Source organism: Limulus polyphemus, unplaced genomic scaffold (assembly GCF_000517525.1).
Source record: "Limulus polyphemus unplaced genomic scaffold, Limulus_polyphemus-2.1.2 Scaffold480, whole genome shotgun sequence".
Taxonomy (NCBI): Eukaryota; Metazoa; Arthropoda; class Merostomata; order Xiphosura; family Limulidae; genus Limulus; species Limulus polyphemus.
The window spans coordinates 75,208-93,764 of record NW_013666090.1 but is presented as its reverse complement, the minus strand read 5'-3'; the positions used below and the strand labels follow the sequence as shown (position 1 = coordinate 93,764).

General features: G+C 38.4%; 1 protein-coding gene across 1 annotated transcript in view; it reads left to right on the top strand.

The window, feature by feature from the left end:
* The window catches only part of LOC106458524 (set1/Ash2 histone methyltransferase complex subunit ASH2-like), a gene marked incomplete at its 3' end in the record, with an annotated part of 93,164 nt that overhangs the window by 5,635 nt on the left and 68,972 nt on the right, over positions 1-18,557 (top strand). Inside the window, exon 2 of the mRNA XM_022384761.1 lies at positions 10,241-10,595. Coding sequence (XP_022240469.1) covers positions 10,261-10,595 — 335 coding nt within the window. The remainder of the gene's footprint in view (positions 1-10,240; positions 10,596-18,557) is intronic.

Below are 18,557 nucleotides of genomic sequence, written 5' to 3'. Positions count from 1 at the left end.
CATGTCTCAAGATGTGTTTCTGTACAAATAAATCAAACTGATCATCAGAGTATGCACACTTAGTGCTTACATGTAGGTAACCTTCTGTGTAAATAGTATGGGGGTGATAAGAGCTATAACTGAATTTGATGGTGATGCACAAATATAATTTATTAAATGTACTCACACAGTGCACTGAAATAATGCTGTAAGTTAGTACAAACTAGTACATATACAAATGATCAACAGGTAAAGCATATAATAATGGTATAGGAGGGCAACTGTTGAAAGTGGATTAAAAAATCTCTTACTTTCTGTCATATAGGCCATTCTCTCTCTTTTTCAAAGATTGAAATAGCAAAACTTTTACATGATTTGCAATGCTTCTGCTTTGTCAGATATTAAGTTCCGATAATGCACTTTTCTTGTTTTGTGCTGCCCTCTATATGCAAACTTTTTCAGAAATGCCTGCCGCAAGCCTTCATCCTCCCTCTTTTAGAATCCAAAGTTCAAACACGTCTCTAATGCAAATCATCATGCGTCACCTCTCCACCAATAGGAGAGCACTACTATCATATGATGTATGTTACTCCCTCTACGCTCCACTACCGAATTACCACTCATTGTTTAGCAGCTGTTGAGCTCAGATGTTCTTTTTAATGTTGTTATGTTACTTTGAAATGGTTTATTTTTTAATTTTTCTATATTTTTCTTAACTTTATTAAATAATACTACATTTCACAGTTATGGAGTTAATATCTTAATATAGCATTACTTCCTTGTGTTTTATGCTTATGAATTTCGAAGTTACAGTCACAACTTCGGCAAATCCTCAGCATCTGGTGCCGTATTTTCAGTCACAGGTGCGGGCGATCCATCAGTGCATATACCGTTACTCATTTGCTGGGAGATGAAGCAGTATATAAGCCAGCCTTTCTTCTGCTCCACTTCCTCTTGAACTTTTGTTCCACCCCAGAATTTGCCACATCTTCCAGCTCATTCGTCATTGGTCTTTTCAGCCTTATCTCCCAGGTATGTGATGTTTTGTCTGTTTCCTATGGCCCTAGACCTTTTCTCTTACATGAAACAACTTCCTGATCTTATTTAGTATTTCCACTGTCCCCTGATATTAAGGTTTACTTGGACTGATTTGCCTCTCAACTGGGGGAAGGTGTTAGTATGCCCCATCCCCCATGGACTTTGGATCAGTCTGTCCTTGCTTATTATTGGGTGGACTTTTCCTTTTCTTGACCAACAGCTTTTGGGGTAGGTTCTACCTGTTTGGGGGCAAACCCAGATTACCCTGTTCAACTTACCCAAACCTAATTTTATCTTCTTCGTCTCATCCTCACGACCCTGTTAAGGTACCTTTCTTCTCTTCATCTTCTGTCAGAGGTTCTTCACAGGAACCATGAGGGGTCTTCTGCTGAAATCCTCTCCATCGTTTGTCGTCTTCAGCTCTCGCACCCCAAACATTGTTTGTTTGTTGTTGTTGAGACCTCTTGGGCTGTGATGTGGTTTTGGCATGAACCATCTCCAGGTTCTTTATCTGAGGGACCTCCGCATGGCACAGTTTTTGTGGCATTATGTGTTTGACTTGGTTCCCGAGTCTTTGGAGTTGTGGGTGGCCTTGGCCCATAAGCGTTCTGCCCTTGCTAACTTTGTAGCTCGTTTGTCGCATTCAGGACTGAGTGCAGCACTGATTCCTGTCTTCCAACCCTCCCCTTTCCAACTTCTTCCTGTCCCACCCTCCCGCAATGCCATGGTTGATGGTTTACTCACTGAAGAATGATCCGCCAACAGCAGTTCCAATGACTGTGGTAGGTTCGTTTGTTGAATTTTGTTCGTCTGTGAGGACCTTTTTTCACTGATGTCTGGGTTCACAATGTGCTCTCGGAGGATATGTTATCCCCTTTCTCTCTCTTCCTCCATTATCCAGTGTTCCCATTACCTTCCCTTCTCCTCAGGATCCCTCAACATGACAGCATCTGTCAGTGGTGGTTTAGGACCTCAAAGCACAACAGGATATTGAAACCAGCTCCACCAGGTTTACAGGGGTTTTACTCCCGCCTGTTTGTGGTTTCCAAGAAGATCAGGGACTGGCATCCTGTCATTGATTTATCCCATCTCAGTCAGTATGTTCACACTCCTTGCTTTACCATGGAGACATACCTTTCTCTTCAGTGGGCATTTTCTTCAGGTCTTTGGATGACCAAGGTGGACATTTCCAACACTTATCTACACTACACATTCCTGTGGTAGAGCATTTCCATCCATATCTTCGGTTTGTCCATCAGGGGGTTGTGTACTAGTTTCGTGCCTTACCTTTCTGCTTAGCCTCAGCACCATACGTGTTTTGTCGTGTGGTCCGCTCCTTTGTTTGACATATTCATGCCATGGGGTTGTGCTTCCATGGTTATATGGATGACTGGCTTCTTGCTCATTCTGAATGGGAATGGCCTATTACACTCATCAGCTCCTGGCCGAAACTGTGTGGGTGGTCTGGTTGGTCAAATTGGAGAGGTCTTCCTTTTGTCCTACCCAATACCTTACACATTTGGGTGTTTTCTTCAACACTCATCTCAGTCAGGGCCAAACTTTCCGGCTCCAATCGGAAAGCCATCTCTGTTCCCTCACTTACAGCTCACGGGGTTCTATTGCTTTTGGGGAACGTGATCCTCTATGGGTCCTTCACGATCAATGGAACTCACCCGGGATCCCTTGGATACTTCTATATCCCACTCTCCTCCCTTGTAGACAATCTCCATAGGTGGTTGAACAGGGCCCACACATTGGCCGAGGTCCTGCTTCCTCCTCTGATGCCAGATTTATATCTGTTTAGGGATGAATCCTTTCAGGGCTGGCATGCCTGGGTGGATTTCCGGGAGGTTTTGGGTTATTGGTCTGTGGAGGAGAGTTCTCTTTACATCAGTGTTCTTGAACTTGTGACTGTTAGTCAGGCTTTGGATCACTTTCTTTCTCTTGCCAGCTGCTGGCTGGTTATGATCCATTCTGACAATTCTACCATGGTGGTAACAGGTCCAGATCCCTATGTTTCCACACTATGGATCTTCTTTATTGGGCCTACACACATCAAATTCGTTTGATGGCATGTCATGTACCAGGTGCTTTCAATCTCGTAGCCTCTGTCTACGTGTTCCCTATTTCACCTCTCTTTGAATGCTTATTTCCTCCTCCTCCTGGCCTGTGGGAATTATAGGTCGGATATTTTTGTCACAACATTACCAGCACCTTATACCACTCCTCCAAGCTTATCCTTTATCTGGATCGTGCATTTTTTCCCAAGACCTCTGTGACTGGAGAAAGTCAGTCCTCCTTTTCCTTTATCTGCCTGTCCAGGGTCCTTGTTTCTGCCTTTTTATTCCTTGGTAACCTTCCTCTTCCCATGATCTTTCCCCCCCATTACCCTGACCAGGGCCATCATATCCGTCATCTTGCCTCTCGTCTTCGTCGGCCATTGGAAGAGATTGTAAGATCGGAAATGTGGAGGACTCCACACACGTTCATCTCCCAGTACCTATACCATATCACTGTTTCTGCTTCCTTGGGGTATCGCCTGATGCCTGAGGCTATACTACAGACTGGTATGGCTGTGACATGAGGTAAATCCTCATTAATGCTTTTTTTCTTTCAGTGGCCTGTGCTTCAGCTTCACTTTGGATCCTGCTCTGTGGCAAGTGGTGCTTGACCAGGTATTCTCTCTGTACTCGGAATGGGTTCCACTTAGATGACTTTCACCATTCACAATCATCTTGATATCAAATCTGCACTGTAAGCCATGTTGATTCTTATTCATTTTCCATGGCTATGTAAGATCACCCTTGAGATGGGGTGTTTCACACGATCACTAGAGTGTAAATTCCTCATGATAATTGCCTCATAATATGCCTGTCCAGGACTGTATCACCCATGGACAGCATGGATAAAGCAGAAGGGGATTGCTGCCCATCCCTGTCATTCCTAGTTTGAATAAATCGGTGTGGTCTGCTTTTCAAAATAGTGGTTTGTGTTCACCCATTGCGCTATCTCTGGTGTTGCAGTCCCCCTGGACTGCTTCACCTCTATTTTCCCCTCTTTCTTCAATTGGAAAACAGGAATCCTTACCACTTACAATCCACTGGGGTGGTTGACCATGGAGGCAACCTGCTGGATGGGTTCCACAAAGATGGCTATAACCATTCAGTTCAGAGTTAGGTGGTGGTGTTCTGCCTGTGTAGAGGGAGTTACAAGATCCTCTGGAAATGAGTAACTATTTCCTGGAGTTGAGATGCCCTAATGCAGTTCACCCCTCCAATTGGGTGCCCTCCTCCTACCCTCATGTGGATGTCAGTACCCAGTGAGTGAGGTCTTGGATGTAACTTGACTTACCAAGTACAGTCATTTGTGCCCTAGACACTACATCATGGGACACATCTTCACTTTCCATTGTGTGATTGAGTGACCATTGATATCCCAGGCTAATTTTTAGCAAAAAAAGAAACAAGTTTTGTTTCTGCGAGATGTTTTTATAATAAAATATTGAAACTCAGGCAGACACGAGTTTGGAAGACTGGAAAAGTTTGGAAAAATGCCAAACTGATTTACAGGGCTTAAAAATGCCTGGAAAATCATGTTTCTGGCATAAAAGTATTCAAAAAGAAGGCCTGTTTCATGGATCATTTAGAGTACAAATTCATGTAACCACATTTTTTATGTCTCCCAAGGTCGGACATTCCCAAACAGGAGTCACTCGCTACTGTAATGGTGAGTGGAGACACTAAGGGTCACTGTTGCTACCACCATTGTAAACCAGGTGATTGATTCCTTTTTGATTTTGGATCTATGATTCTTGATAAGTGCTTCATCTGAGCCTACTCTATATGTCAGTGAGTTTCACCAATGGTGTTTCTGTGCCTACTTTTGCTTCTAGTGTTCTCTTCCTGTCAAAAACCAGATAATCCCACCTTCATTTCTTGGATTGCACAGTATGTGCTTTACTTTTTATTTCTCCTGTTTGCTTTATGCTGAAGCTTAGGATACCTAGTTGCATGAGCTTCCATCACTTGTATCTCTTCTTTGTGCTTGGGGATCTTCTCTTTTCCTTTTTTTTCTTCCTTCTGCCTCACTCTTTTCTTCTAGTCTTTATACCATACTTACTTACCTTCTAGGCTATCTGTCCATGCTTCCCCTTGTTTCATAGGCTTTGTATATATAACTGTTTCCAACCTTGCCCTCACTTTGTTCTGTTGTGTCCTTGTTACCTTTGTTTCTTTGTTTTGGGGATGTACATGTTGGGTTTCCTTACTGGTTTCTTGTATCTGGACAAGGAGGCTCCATCTGGTTTCTTATCCTCTATAGCCTTATGGGATTGCTTTCTCTTTAATTCATAGTTGTCTTTTTACTCTCCATCCTCCTCCTTTATCTGAGGATTGGCTATCACAGGTATTGGGGGTACCTTGTTTCTTGTGCCGCCCCATTGAGAGCTTGGCTCTCCTACTTTATATACCTCTACTCTCTTCTTGCCATAGTCTTCTGGGCTACTCAGGCACTTTCTCAGGAATTTTACCAATCATTTTATTATCCACCTCCCCTGATTGGAACACCAGGGGATAATTTCTCAACGCCACTGGAGTTTTACTACCATCTTTTATTTTTCTTTTCCTTGAAGACTGAAGGCTTGGCTTACAGTCATACTTTTATCTCACTTGAACCAAATTTTGTCTTTCCTTGGTTCTAGATGGACAATATACTCCTTGGAAGTGGATGACTTAGATCAAAGTTTCAGTTGCTTTCCCTACATGCTGCTTTGTCTGCTTGATACTTGTTTCTTTTGGTTCTTCCTTTTGTGTTATCTATGGTCCCACATGTTTTCCACTGGATTTGGTGGATTTTGCTTCCAGGTTACTTTCTTGAAGTCTACTCTTCCAGTACTCTTTGAACATTTGGTCTCTACTTGCCTCTTCCATCATGGTTTTTGATTGTGTGACTTCCTTTCTCCTTCGAGAGTTGTCTCATTTGGGGTGGCTGGTTTAACTTTCTCATTTTATCTTGACCTTTATCATGTAAATAATTCACTTTGGGGTCTTTTTAAATTCTTATGCAGAGTTGACTCAGCCTACTCCTTTATGTCTTTGAGACATGGAGCTTCTGAGAGGATTGTTTGTTTTGGTGACTCTTTTCTCATGAGTCCTTTGTTCCTCTTACATGTACATACATGCATCCCTTCAATAATTATGGCCATTACGTGCAGTTATATCCAAGGGTTCACTGTCTTTTTTTACCTTTCATTGTCTCAGTGGCTTATTGGATCATTCTTGCCTTAGTACATTCTTCTTCTTTCCTTCATCTCACTTGAACTTATATCTATTTGGAGCTCAGCAATAAGTCAAAATGCTTATGTTTACACATGTGGATATTCATACCCTTGCTGAACACAACATAGTTGTACCTTTTGCAGCTTTGTGCTTGATGACATCTAAACCTCCAAATGAGGTGTGTCAACCAATACATTTTATCAGGTGGGGTGCAGTTCTGGACACCTGATTCCTTTCTGGAGTTTGGTCTCTAGAGGAGTGGATTCTCTATATCTCTATCCTTGAGATATTGATTGCTCACCAGGCTTCCTATTATTTTCTGTTTAGTCTTTCTGGTCTTCTTATTCTGATATATTCAAATAGCTACTCGTCATTTCATTCATCCACTGAAAGGGTAGTACTCACTCTTGGAACCTCTGTTTTCCTTGCTCTAGATCTTAGACTGCCTCTGGCCATCAACATCCCACTTGAAATCCCCGACACATTATTGTCACATTTCTTTAACATGGGGAGGTTTAACATACCCTGGGTTTTGTCTACCAGGTCTCACAACCACATTATTTAATATATTTTTATGCATCTTATGGGTGGTGCTACCTCCGTCACTGTTCTTGTACAATATCCATGGCCTTGTCACATTTTATGACCATGTGTAAACTGATCATTGTATACATGTCAACAAAAACACCATATAACATGCAGAACTACCTGATCCATTCCTTGTGTTTGGTGTTATCACATACCATGTACAGTCTCCAAGTCTGTGATACACTTCATGACACTACTGTATGTGTACCAGTCTTTTCACACACATCCAAATAAAAACAAAATATGGAGGCAAAACACACCAAACAGGAAAAGGAAAAACTAAGGGAAAGAAAACAAAACCTAAACAAAACAACCACTTAACAAGTAAAACTAAACACTTCATTAATTATGTTTGGTGTTTTGGATCCCACCTAGTGGGCAATGATAGCTCTCAAGGAATAGTTATTTGAAATCCGCATCAAGCATGGAAAAAGAGTAGTGTGAATCCCACTCACTTCTACCTACCATTAAGATGGTGTTTTCTGCAAGAATGCTTTGGTGTTATATCTCTATGATTGACCTGGCCATTTCTGCACCTCTGACAAAAAAGCAGAAAAAAAAAGCATCATTTGTAGTTCTGCCCTTACACCTGACTTGTGCTTGCTGTCTTTAGTGATAGTAACCTATTGTGCTGTGTCTTGGTGGGGACCCAATTTCAGATGATTATGCCTGATCACAGTGGTCTGTGCAGACTCTACAGTGTTCCTATCTATGTGAATTCCCTCCCCCTTCCTATTTTGTAGTGGAACAGGATAACCTTACTTCCCTAGCCCCAAGCTTTTGGGAAGTCAACATAGATTTTCCTTTGTGAGTGGTTGTTGCTTCCCTCCCCCTGGTAAGACTGGTTGGTCATACAACTCATTTCAAATGTAGTGCTGAAGTATTACATGGAGATGTAGTGAGCACACACCATCACAATATTACTATTTTTAGTGCATATGTCAAGCACAATGGGACTTGGATTTGCCTTGGAATGCACATACGGGCTCCTTTCATTTGCCGGGTATCCTTTATTGCGCATGACACATGGTTTTAGTGTCTTACATTCAAAATTATTAAAGTACTTTTTGTTTATGTTATACCAATTAGAATAGCATAAAATCATAGCTAATAATTCATAATTTAATATATATACAAGTTTTAAGTTCTTAATTCTACAAGGCAATATTTAAAAAAATCCTAAATTTCCACTAGTGTGACCCACATGACCCTTTTTCTCTTAGCATGTCATCATCTCTATTTTTATCCACCAATGCTCAAAAAAGTATGAAATTAGATGTAAATTACTCTCTATAAAATCATTATTGCTTAGACAAACCATAATTTTTATAATCTTAAATTTTGTTTTGTTACAGAGTTATTGAATAGAAAATCAGACCCCTCCTTCCACACCCACCTGTCACATCTTCTCTTTCACAATTTTTTGATAATTCTCTGTTATGTTTAATTATAATGATGTATTGTATAACGATGTGTTCTGAACAAAATATTGTGAATTTCACTCACAGTACAAGTTAATGACTAGCTGGGATGAATTTGTAATGGCTCTTGTTGCACAGTTAGAAAGCCAGAAAAATCTTGAGAGTTAAGGAAATTTGTCTACTTTTTGCATGTTATTAGTCTATATTCTTTGGTGCATTATTTAATTAACTAAAAAGTATTAAATGCATAATTAGCATTACTATAAAAACAATTGTGGACAAGAAAAAAGAATATTGGGTAAGTACTTTATTTCTAGTTTTTCATATTTATTCTTTATTTATTATTATAAAAGTATCTAAAATCTAAAAATATGAATCATTTTAAGTTATTTAAGACTAGATTAGGTAAAATAAGTAATAATGATAATATAATTAAAATGATTCACAAAGCATGCACGCAAGTAGCTCATGGGTAACGTAATTCGATAGTGTATCATGAGCTGCACGTTCCCTGAGTGATTTACAACTAATAATGGCATGTATAGTAGTTAGACATGGTTCAAAGGGCAACAAAACAATAAAATTTAATTATAAATAGATTTATACTGTTACGAACTTAGAGCTATTTAGGATAAATGAATGTAGTTTCATGTTACAATTTGAAGTCATTCTAGAAAGAAAAAAGGGTAATTTAGGTTTATTTTGAATTTTTTGGTGGTTACGAGGCCGGTTAATTTGACCGATCTAGTTTTGAGATAGTGTAGAGAAAATAACAGATAAACTACAGATTTTTACTCAAAAAACGTTTGAAATGCATATAGGAGGCTTTTGGGATTACAAAGGAAATTTGAGATTTTTGAGATGATTAAAAGTATTTTTAATTCAAACATGAAACTTACTTTGCACACGGACTATTCAAAACAAGTACTCAATATATTCATGGACCAATCTTTATTTTAGTTTATTAAAAATACTTCACTAAAAATATGAATTTTGTATGTGAAAGACTTGTAATGTTAACTGAAAGACTGCCAAATTTTGTGAACATATACCAATGATATTGGGAGTTATAAGTTTTAAATTTACAAAGACTTTAAATGAGTACAAGAAGGTCACGTGGTCGGTCAAATTGACCGAGACTGTATTGAGAGAGTTGATAGCATCTATCTCATGTAAATATTTGACCAAAACAGGATTGTCTAAACCTGTATTCACACTACACATTATAATGTACTGCCAACCTTGGCAGCACCTAACCCTAAACACTTGATTTCTTGATATCCTTTGTTTTACTAACACAATGTCAAAAGAAGTAAATCAACATAAATAAAACAAATGACAACAATTGGGCAAAGTGTATTTCCTACTTGAAATGGATGCAGTTTCCCACAGAAAGGAGCTTATTTTTGTATTTGATCAGCACTGGCCCCTTCACCATCTTCATTGTCGGATTCTAGCTCTTAATGGTGCATATAAGTAAGTAATATTTCTGAAGTTAACATTTTTCTTACCTGAAAACATATTTAAGATAAATACTTACCTCTGTGGACCACCTCCCACCTTTCTATTCCAATTTCAGTGACTATCATTTGCCTAATCAAGAATGAGCCTATGATCATGTACTAGTTCTCACGAGGATTACTGCACATGAAGAATTTGTCACCCTGCTATTTGTAGAGGACTATAGTCTGATGATGATTACATCAAAAGCTGGGGCAATACGTGTTGACGTGGGAGTTTATTCAAGGCTTGTGACATGCAAAGGAAATTTTATGGTAGTGCATACAAGGTAATAGTTTTTAGTGATGCAGTGAAGTAAGTATCTATCTGAAATACACTTTCAAGTTAGGAATATGTTAACACTACTACTATATTATTCATCTTGATATTCTCCTCTTACATGTATCTAAACATTGTTTTTTTTTTAACATTTACTAGAGTTCAGTAGTTCAGAAAAGATGGAAGGAGGTGGTCAAGCAGTTTCTCAAGATTCTTTATCAATCAGACAATCAAGTGTTCCAGGTTTGACAGACGATGATGCTCTACAAGAGTTTCCTACTCCTGAACCATCTAAGAAGGAAAGTAATGCAAAAGTACAAGATAGAAATGAACATTTGAGTCAGAGCATTATAGAAAAAAGCATCTTGGATCAGCCAAAAGAAACAGAAGAATCACAGTCAGAATTATTACCTGTCCAACCAAGTTTTGCTGAAGATAGTTTGAGCTCTACAACTGCACCAGTGTTAGACCAAGCATCAAGCATTACTGAAGGTGGAGATGGTCAGTGCTATTGGTGAGTTAGTAACTGACTTGTGTTTTTTGTGAAACAAAAATTCAATTTGGCAACCAGTCAGCTAACAAAACAAACATGGTGTAAACTTACACAAACACAATTTTGATATACTGTACATTATTAGGAATGAAACAAAATACAAATAACTGTGTAGTGGTAATTTATGATGTTGTACAAACCTGTTTTTCTTCTGAATTCCATTGATATACTGTGAAATGTGCTACAAAGTATAGTTTGTGATTTAGCCTATTCCTATTTATGATATAAAAAGATCTTGGTTATTAAGTAAGTGAAACAAATTAGGGTTATATGTTAAAGCTGAAACCTACCTATGCAGTGTATGTTTTAACAACACTATTTAATAAAAAAACACACATAAGGAGACTTTTTTTATCATATAAACAGTGTTCAGCAATGTTTTAAGGGGTATATCTTATTTATATATATATATGCACATATACATGCTAGAAACCGATAAGTATTGAAAAGTGTAATAATCTTATGCAATATGTGCATTTTTTCTTTATTTGTAATTTTGCATTTAATTTACAGTTGTCACTGTTATGCTTTGTGGTGTTTAGATGACCTAAACATTCAGTTATCTGTGATTTCTAAAAAGAGAAAACATTAAGTCTATAATTTAAGATGAGTCTGAGTTGAGTTTTTTACAAATAATACAGGAGTCATAGCTAATGAGTTACTGTTTTATTGTATAAGTTCTGTTTAGGCTTTTAGACTTAAAGAAATCATGAACACTTTTTGGTTAAGAAAATGAGATTAAAAGTAGCAGGGTATTTTGGAATTGTGATTATTTTGAGATAAATAAATGTTTTGATTCTTAGAAATGAAATTTGAGTAATGGAACTTATGACAAGTTGTGGAAATATAATTGTTCATATATAAAAAAAAATCTAGTTTTTATTTCTCTATCAGTTTGTTAGTTATTTAACAACTCTTGAAAAATGCACTTGAAAGGTTAGTATATAGTATGTTTTAGAAGTTACATTTTCCTAAAATGAAAATGTTTTTCCAATAATACTTACATCACTGACACTCTCCCACCCTACCTCCCCATTAAAAGCTGATTTATGTCCTGAAAAAGTGATTAAATTATCTGAATGAGGTGCTTATATACAGTACCTAGATAGAGGGCACATTAAAGTTGGTGGAGAATTTTGAAAATTAGAATTTGCCAAGGGCATTTGATTGGGGGTATAAAAGACTGGAGCAAGCATTTTCAATGCTTAGATGGACAAAGAGTGGAAATCCTGGAGATCAAGAAATAGCTATAGTGTCAGCAGAGGTAAGTGTATTGAAAATACATTTTCAATTTAGGAAAATGTTAACTTCCGATACAGTACTGTACCTCTTCTCACATATAAAGCTATTCTCATTCAGTGCAAAAATTGTTTTCACATACCACAAGCCTTGCACTCCCACATACCCCACGATCATCATGGTTCAGTTGTGTCTCACATCATACGACAACCCTCCTCTGATAGGAATGTGGCACACCTTCCTGATGCATGTGGCTCTCTCTATTCGATTCTACTGAACTATCACTTCTTTTTAGGCAGTGCTCTAGTACAGACATTTTTTTGATTGTGCTGTCTTCAAGGGTTTTTCATTTCTTTAATATTTCATATGAACTGGGAATATTTTTTACTACAGTTTATTTCTATATTTTTATGTGGGAACTTACCTTTGTTGTTGTTTTTCTCTTTTGAAGTTCATTTTACCACTTTGGAGGTTCTACCACACAGGCTTCAAGTTGAAGGAGCTTGAATGAGGAATTTTCAGCTTTCATTCTTCAGGAGTTTGATTGCTGTATGAGTCAACCTTCTTCTCCCAATATTGCTAGACTTCCTTCTGAATCTGCTGAACCTGTTTGTGATGATTAGGATTTGGACAGCCTTTTTTCTCCACCTGACTATGCCATGCCTTCCCAAGCCTTTTCAGTGGAATCTGCTAGGTCTAACTCAGACTTTTTAAACATGATTTCTCATATGTTCTATTTTATCCATTTCCCTGATTTCTTATAATCCTGTTCCTTCTTTATTACATAACACCCCTTTCCTCACAGTACTTTCTTTTCTCTCCTTCTCTTGACATTAGGATTCATGGTGAACATTTTGTTTTTCAGTTGCAAGCTTGTGCTAGCAAGCCTCGCCCTCCATGGGCCTTGGATCATTTTGCCTTGGCTTGCCATCAGGCATATTACCCTTTTCTTGATTTTAAGCAGTTAGAATCCCTTTTGCCTGTATTGGGGCTGACCCTGACAATCCTATTCGTTTATCCCACACCCAGTTTTCCTGCCTTTGTCTTGCCCTTATGACACTCCTATGGCCCTTGTCCACCATATAGCTCATTTCTGAGGCACTCCACCAATCTACTGAGGGATACATTCTGTTAGTGTGATTATCCTCTTTGGCTCTTTCCTTTCACACGTGGTTTCTTTGCTGTTGGGAGGGATGCTGTCATGTTCCAGGTTTGTTTCCCATCTACTTATCTTTGGGACTTGTGGATGGTTCCTTTTCTCCATCAGTTAGTTTTTGGGGATATGCCTAAGAATTTGGAATCACAGGTGGAATCTGTGAGACAACATTCGACCCCTTCATCTTTGGTTGCTCATTTGTCTCATTCTGAGCCCCTGTTACTTTCCACATCCTGCACCCTCCCATTCTTTACCTATTCCTACCACTAGGGGTTCCACCATTCATCATGTTTCTTGACATAGGTTTCATTGGTACCAGTAGTACTGATGACTATTCTGAAGGTTCTGGTTAAGTAGGGCTCATTTGGTCGATTTTGTTATCCTATGGCTGGAATTCACTGCCTGTTCTATTGATATCCAGGTTTTGTTTGAAGGACTTTTCGTTCAATGCCTTTCATTTTCTCCACTACCCATATAATTTCCATTACCTCATGATCCTACTACTATTTGATGTCTGTACAAGGCAGTACAGACTCTTCTATCACAGAGAGCTATCAAGCCTACCAGCCATCATTCCCCATGATTTTATGTCATGTCGTTTGTTTCACCCAAGACAACTGGTACTGATTTTTGGATCTTCCCTGTTTTACTATGGAGTCCTTTTTCCCACTAAGGTGGGCTTTTTCCCCAGGACTCTGGATGACCATGGTAGATGTCTCGATTGTTTATCTCCATATTCCTATTTCTCATCAATCAAGAAGCTATCTTTGGTTTGTCCACCATGGGGTTGTGTATCAGTTTTGCAACTTGCCCTTTGTCCTTTGTATGTTCTTTGTTAGGTGGTCAAAGCCTTTGCCTGACTTAAGCATGCTAAGGGGTTGCGCTTACACCACTGCATTGACAATGGCTTCTGTTTGCTCATTCCAAACTTGAGTCATTCACAACATGCTCATCTGCCTCTGACAAAAGCTGCTTGAGTAGGTTGGATTATGAAGTTGGAGAAGTCTTTCCTGTTATTACATACCCAATATCTTACCCACTTGGTTTTTTTCCCCACACCTACCTCAGTCGGGCCAAATCTTCTCCTCTTTGACTCTGATGGATCTTTCAGTTCTCCATGCCCTTGCTTTTCCCTCTCTTCCTGCTTGCAAGGTTCTATCACATTTGGGGATGTGGGCTTTTATGGAAGCACTTATTGCCTTTGGTCAGGCACATATGCAGTCTCTTAAGTGGATTCTGCATGACCAATATGATCTTGCTCAGGATCCCTTGGATTCTCCTATTACCCTTTTTCCTTCCCTCATTGATGGTGGAACAAGGCGCACACATCTTGGTCTCTTGATCATCAGGTTTTCCAGTGGCTATGCTCCCAGTGGGGTACTCCTCAGCTAGATGCATTTGCCACTTTCCTCAATACCAAGGTACCTCCATTTTGGTCTCTGTTTTCTTATCTACATGCTCTAGCTGTCGATGTGATTAGCCCGGATTGGTACAAGTGGTACCTTTATGTTTATCCTCTCATCCGACTTCTTCCCTGAGTGATTTTGAACATCCATGCCACTTCATGTCAGAGCTTTCTGATTGCTTCTTACTGGCTGACTCAACCATGGCTTCTTCATCTACTTCAGCTCCAAACTGCCTCTCCTTTGTCTTCATGCCTGCCATTTATCAGGTCCTTGGCGAGGAGATCTGGATTGTCTCAGCAGGTTGCTTCCTTTTTAGCTCGTTTCATTCACTCTTTCTCATTGGCAGTTTATCAACATAATTGGAACGTTATCCAACATTGATCTTTGTGTCTGGGTTTTCCCCTTCTCAAACCACTGTTCCTCTTATTACGGATTTCTTCACTTGGCTGTTTGATCATAGGACTTTGGTCTTGTCCATCGCTGGCTATTGAGCAGCCTTGTCTCACACCTTTTGTTTTTCCCAGTACTGTTTAATGTTTATCTCCCCTACATTTTCCATTTTGTTGCATTCCTTTTGGATTTGTAGACCTCCTTGTCCGGTGGTCCTTCCACATTTGAATGTCAGCGTGGTTCTTTACTACCTTAGTCTATGTTTGCTCCTTTGTCTTCCTGTTCGTTGTTTCACTGGTCCCTTATGCCTTATTTCTTACTCCTTTTTGCCTGTGTGTGTCATCGGTTTGATGTATTTGCCATCAACGTTTCATGCACTCTGTACCATTCCACCTATGTTATCCTTTATCCAGGTAGATCTTTCTTCCCCAAAACTTCTGCAGCTCGTGAGGGAAATTCTTCCTTCTCACTGATTTCTCTTCTTTCCATCTTCCACCTTTATTCCTGGTCTGATCCAGATAGACTTTTATGTCCCATACGTGCTCTTTGTTGTTATATTGCTTGCACAACTTCCTTCTGTGGGTCCTACCTTTTCATTCCCTGGCAACATTCCTCTGTTTGTGACCTTTCTCCTTCCACCCGTACCAATTGTGTTTGGCTTTTGATTCAATTACTTATTCATCCTTGTCTCCTTCTTCCCGAACTCTGTTCCAGGTGTTGACACATCAGATCAGACACCTTACTCTTTCTCTGACGTCTCATTTCCATTGACCGTTACAGGAAATTCTTCAGCCAGGCATGTTGTCTACATCTCGTATGCTCATCTTGTAGCTTTTTATTCCTCGTTGGGGTACTGTCTTCCACCTGTCGTCATTTTTCAAACTGTGGTGAGACTGTGACTGGGTAAGTTATGTTATCTTTTTATATACATTTTAATTTCATACAGTGGCATGTTCCTTTTTTTCATTAAGGATTCCACTCTGTGACGAGCATTGCCTGTTCTGGTATACTTAATATATCTCAAATCCACACTGTATGGCCATGATGAAATCATAAAATACAATATATCCATAGCCAATAATGCACACTGTTGAGATGAGGTGTTCCACAAGATTGCTAGTAGGTTTTCCCTCATGATATATTTACTTTATTAATATGCCCATTCTGGACCATACTAACTCATGGACTTACATGGAGGTTGATGTTATGCCCAGCTTTTTTGCAGTTTTGTCTGGAGGGTGAGGTAGTTAATATTTTTCTTTGAAGGCCATTCACTGCCATTAGGTGAGACCCGGAAGGTTGAGTTGCCCTACAACTTCTGTATGGTTCTATCTGGAGGATAAGGTTGAATGAGGCAATGGTTCTCTCTCTTGTGCTCCACCTCAAGAAGTTATGCAGCCTAAGATGATGTTGAACAGTGGGGTGCTAGTCTGATTGAATTTCAGTTTGTTGTGACCTGCCATATGGGCACATCTCTTACTACCGTCATTTGGATGTCGGGTTCCTGAATGTCTGGTTAGTTGTGGATTGTGCACGAGTCCGTTTTGTAGATCAGTTTACACAGTATCTACTTATGTTCTACTGAACTTCAGGTGAAGATGATGTGGACCCTCCTTCTACCACTGATCGGAGGTTATATTTCCGAATCTGCTTAGTTTTGGACTGGAGTTAACCTGCTGCATGCAGTCTGTCGTGCCCTAGTCAGTCTACAACTTGGAACACATCCATTTTAGCTTTCCTCCACATTACTGTCTGTAGATGTTTCTTCTATGGTCTTTCTTCATTTGGGACTGAGATTATGATATTCTGTGATTTGGATTCCAATCCAACCTTTTTCTATTCATTTTGGTTGTGTCCTCTCTTTTTCCACTCGTGTGTGTGTGTGACCTCTTTCCACACTGGGTGCAGAGTCTCCAGTGTATGGTTTTCTACTAAGATAATCACAGTTCTGAGGTGTTCTTTGGATGCTTTTGAATGATGCTTATTTCTATTATTCCCAACATGTGAGTGGAGGTAATGTACCGTATCGTAAGTTATAACTTACGTATACATATACTTACATATACCTCTTCTTGCACTTCCCACCCTTCCTCCCAACTGAAAACCAGGGCTTCTTTTTCTGCCTAAACTCAAAGTGATAGTTCAGTATAATCAAATAGAGAGAGCCACGTGCGTCAGGAGGGTGTGTTGCACTTCTGTTGGTAGACGGTTGTCACATGATGATTTACATGCAAGACACAGCTGAACCATGATGATCATGGTGTATGGGAGAGTGTAAATTTTTTTTTTTTAAGATATAGGGCAGCACTGAACAAGAATAGCTATATATATATATGTGTTTGTGTATGTGTGTGGGTAAGTACCTATTGGAAATGCATTTTCAGTATAGAAAAATTATAACTTCTGAAATGTTGATTTACAGTGTTAAGATAAATCATATAAGTGAATAGTATGGATATTGGGGAATATTGATCTTTTATAGCTATTACGTATAGGTGTATTTAATAATTTCTGTAGCATCCTTTAATCCTTTTATCCTAATTAATATTTCATTATTCTGAGAAGTCATATACTGAATTTACTATGTCTTTGTGTAATTGGTTGGACAAATTTAATAGTAACATGGTGATACTGTTTTGTTTAAAAGAAATTATGATGTGCAATAATTTTACTAAAACAAATTATTAAGTGTATGGTTATCATGTATTTAACACAAAATAAATAAAAATTGGGAATTTAAAAACCTGCAAATAGGGTTCGTAAGAAAAGTAAGCAAACAAGGCCAGCGATACTTTAGACATTATTTACTCAAACAAAAAATCCCTATTTTGACTCTACCAAATGTAATTCTGGATAACAGCATTGGGCCAAAATAGGGGTTTGTACTTTGAGTAAATAATTTGTACAGTATCTCTGGCCTTATTTGCTTAGTTTTTTATGATCCCTATTTGCAGGATTTTAAATTCCAAATTTTTTATTTATCTTGTTTTGCTGGTTTTTTATGGTGAACTATGGGTAAAGAATTACTTGATATGGTAGCTAACTTTATATATTGTAATTATTATAAGCATAGTAGTTAGTTGATACGGTTCACGATGATTTACTGAAACTATTGATTATTTGATCACTTTAGTTTGAGATGTAAAATGTTAAGCTGCAGCTGGAGATTGTCATGGAGAATTCTTTGAGAATACAGTAAGCATTTACAGTTTCTGAGTAACTATATTTTCTATATATATAATACATAGCAATGGGTAAATATATGTCTAGACTAAGACACAATCCCTTTTAAGCACATATAAAATTTTACCAGTAGAAAAGTAGCTTTTTCAAATAAAACATATACCTCTCAAACATCGCTTGAAATATACCTTCTTGTCTTTTAAAGTAATTATTCTACAAATATGTTTAAGAAAATTTAATATTTCGTGTATTGATTTTTTTTAAACTCCTTCATACATAATATAGGGATTGACTCCCTAAAGACAGCAATTGTACAGTGTACAAAGCATTGAATATCTACATGTCATAGTCATATAATATTCATCTATTATTGGCTGGAAATTCCTGTTAGATCCTTTACTTAAGCTTTTTAAAGGAACATCAGATATTTGTAAGAAAGCTAACTTCAAGGGGGTAATGATAACATCGTTTACACTAGAATTAAGATGGTTTTTAACATATGTAAAATATAGAAGAAATAAATCAATTTTTCCAAACCCCTACGATCTT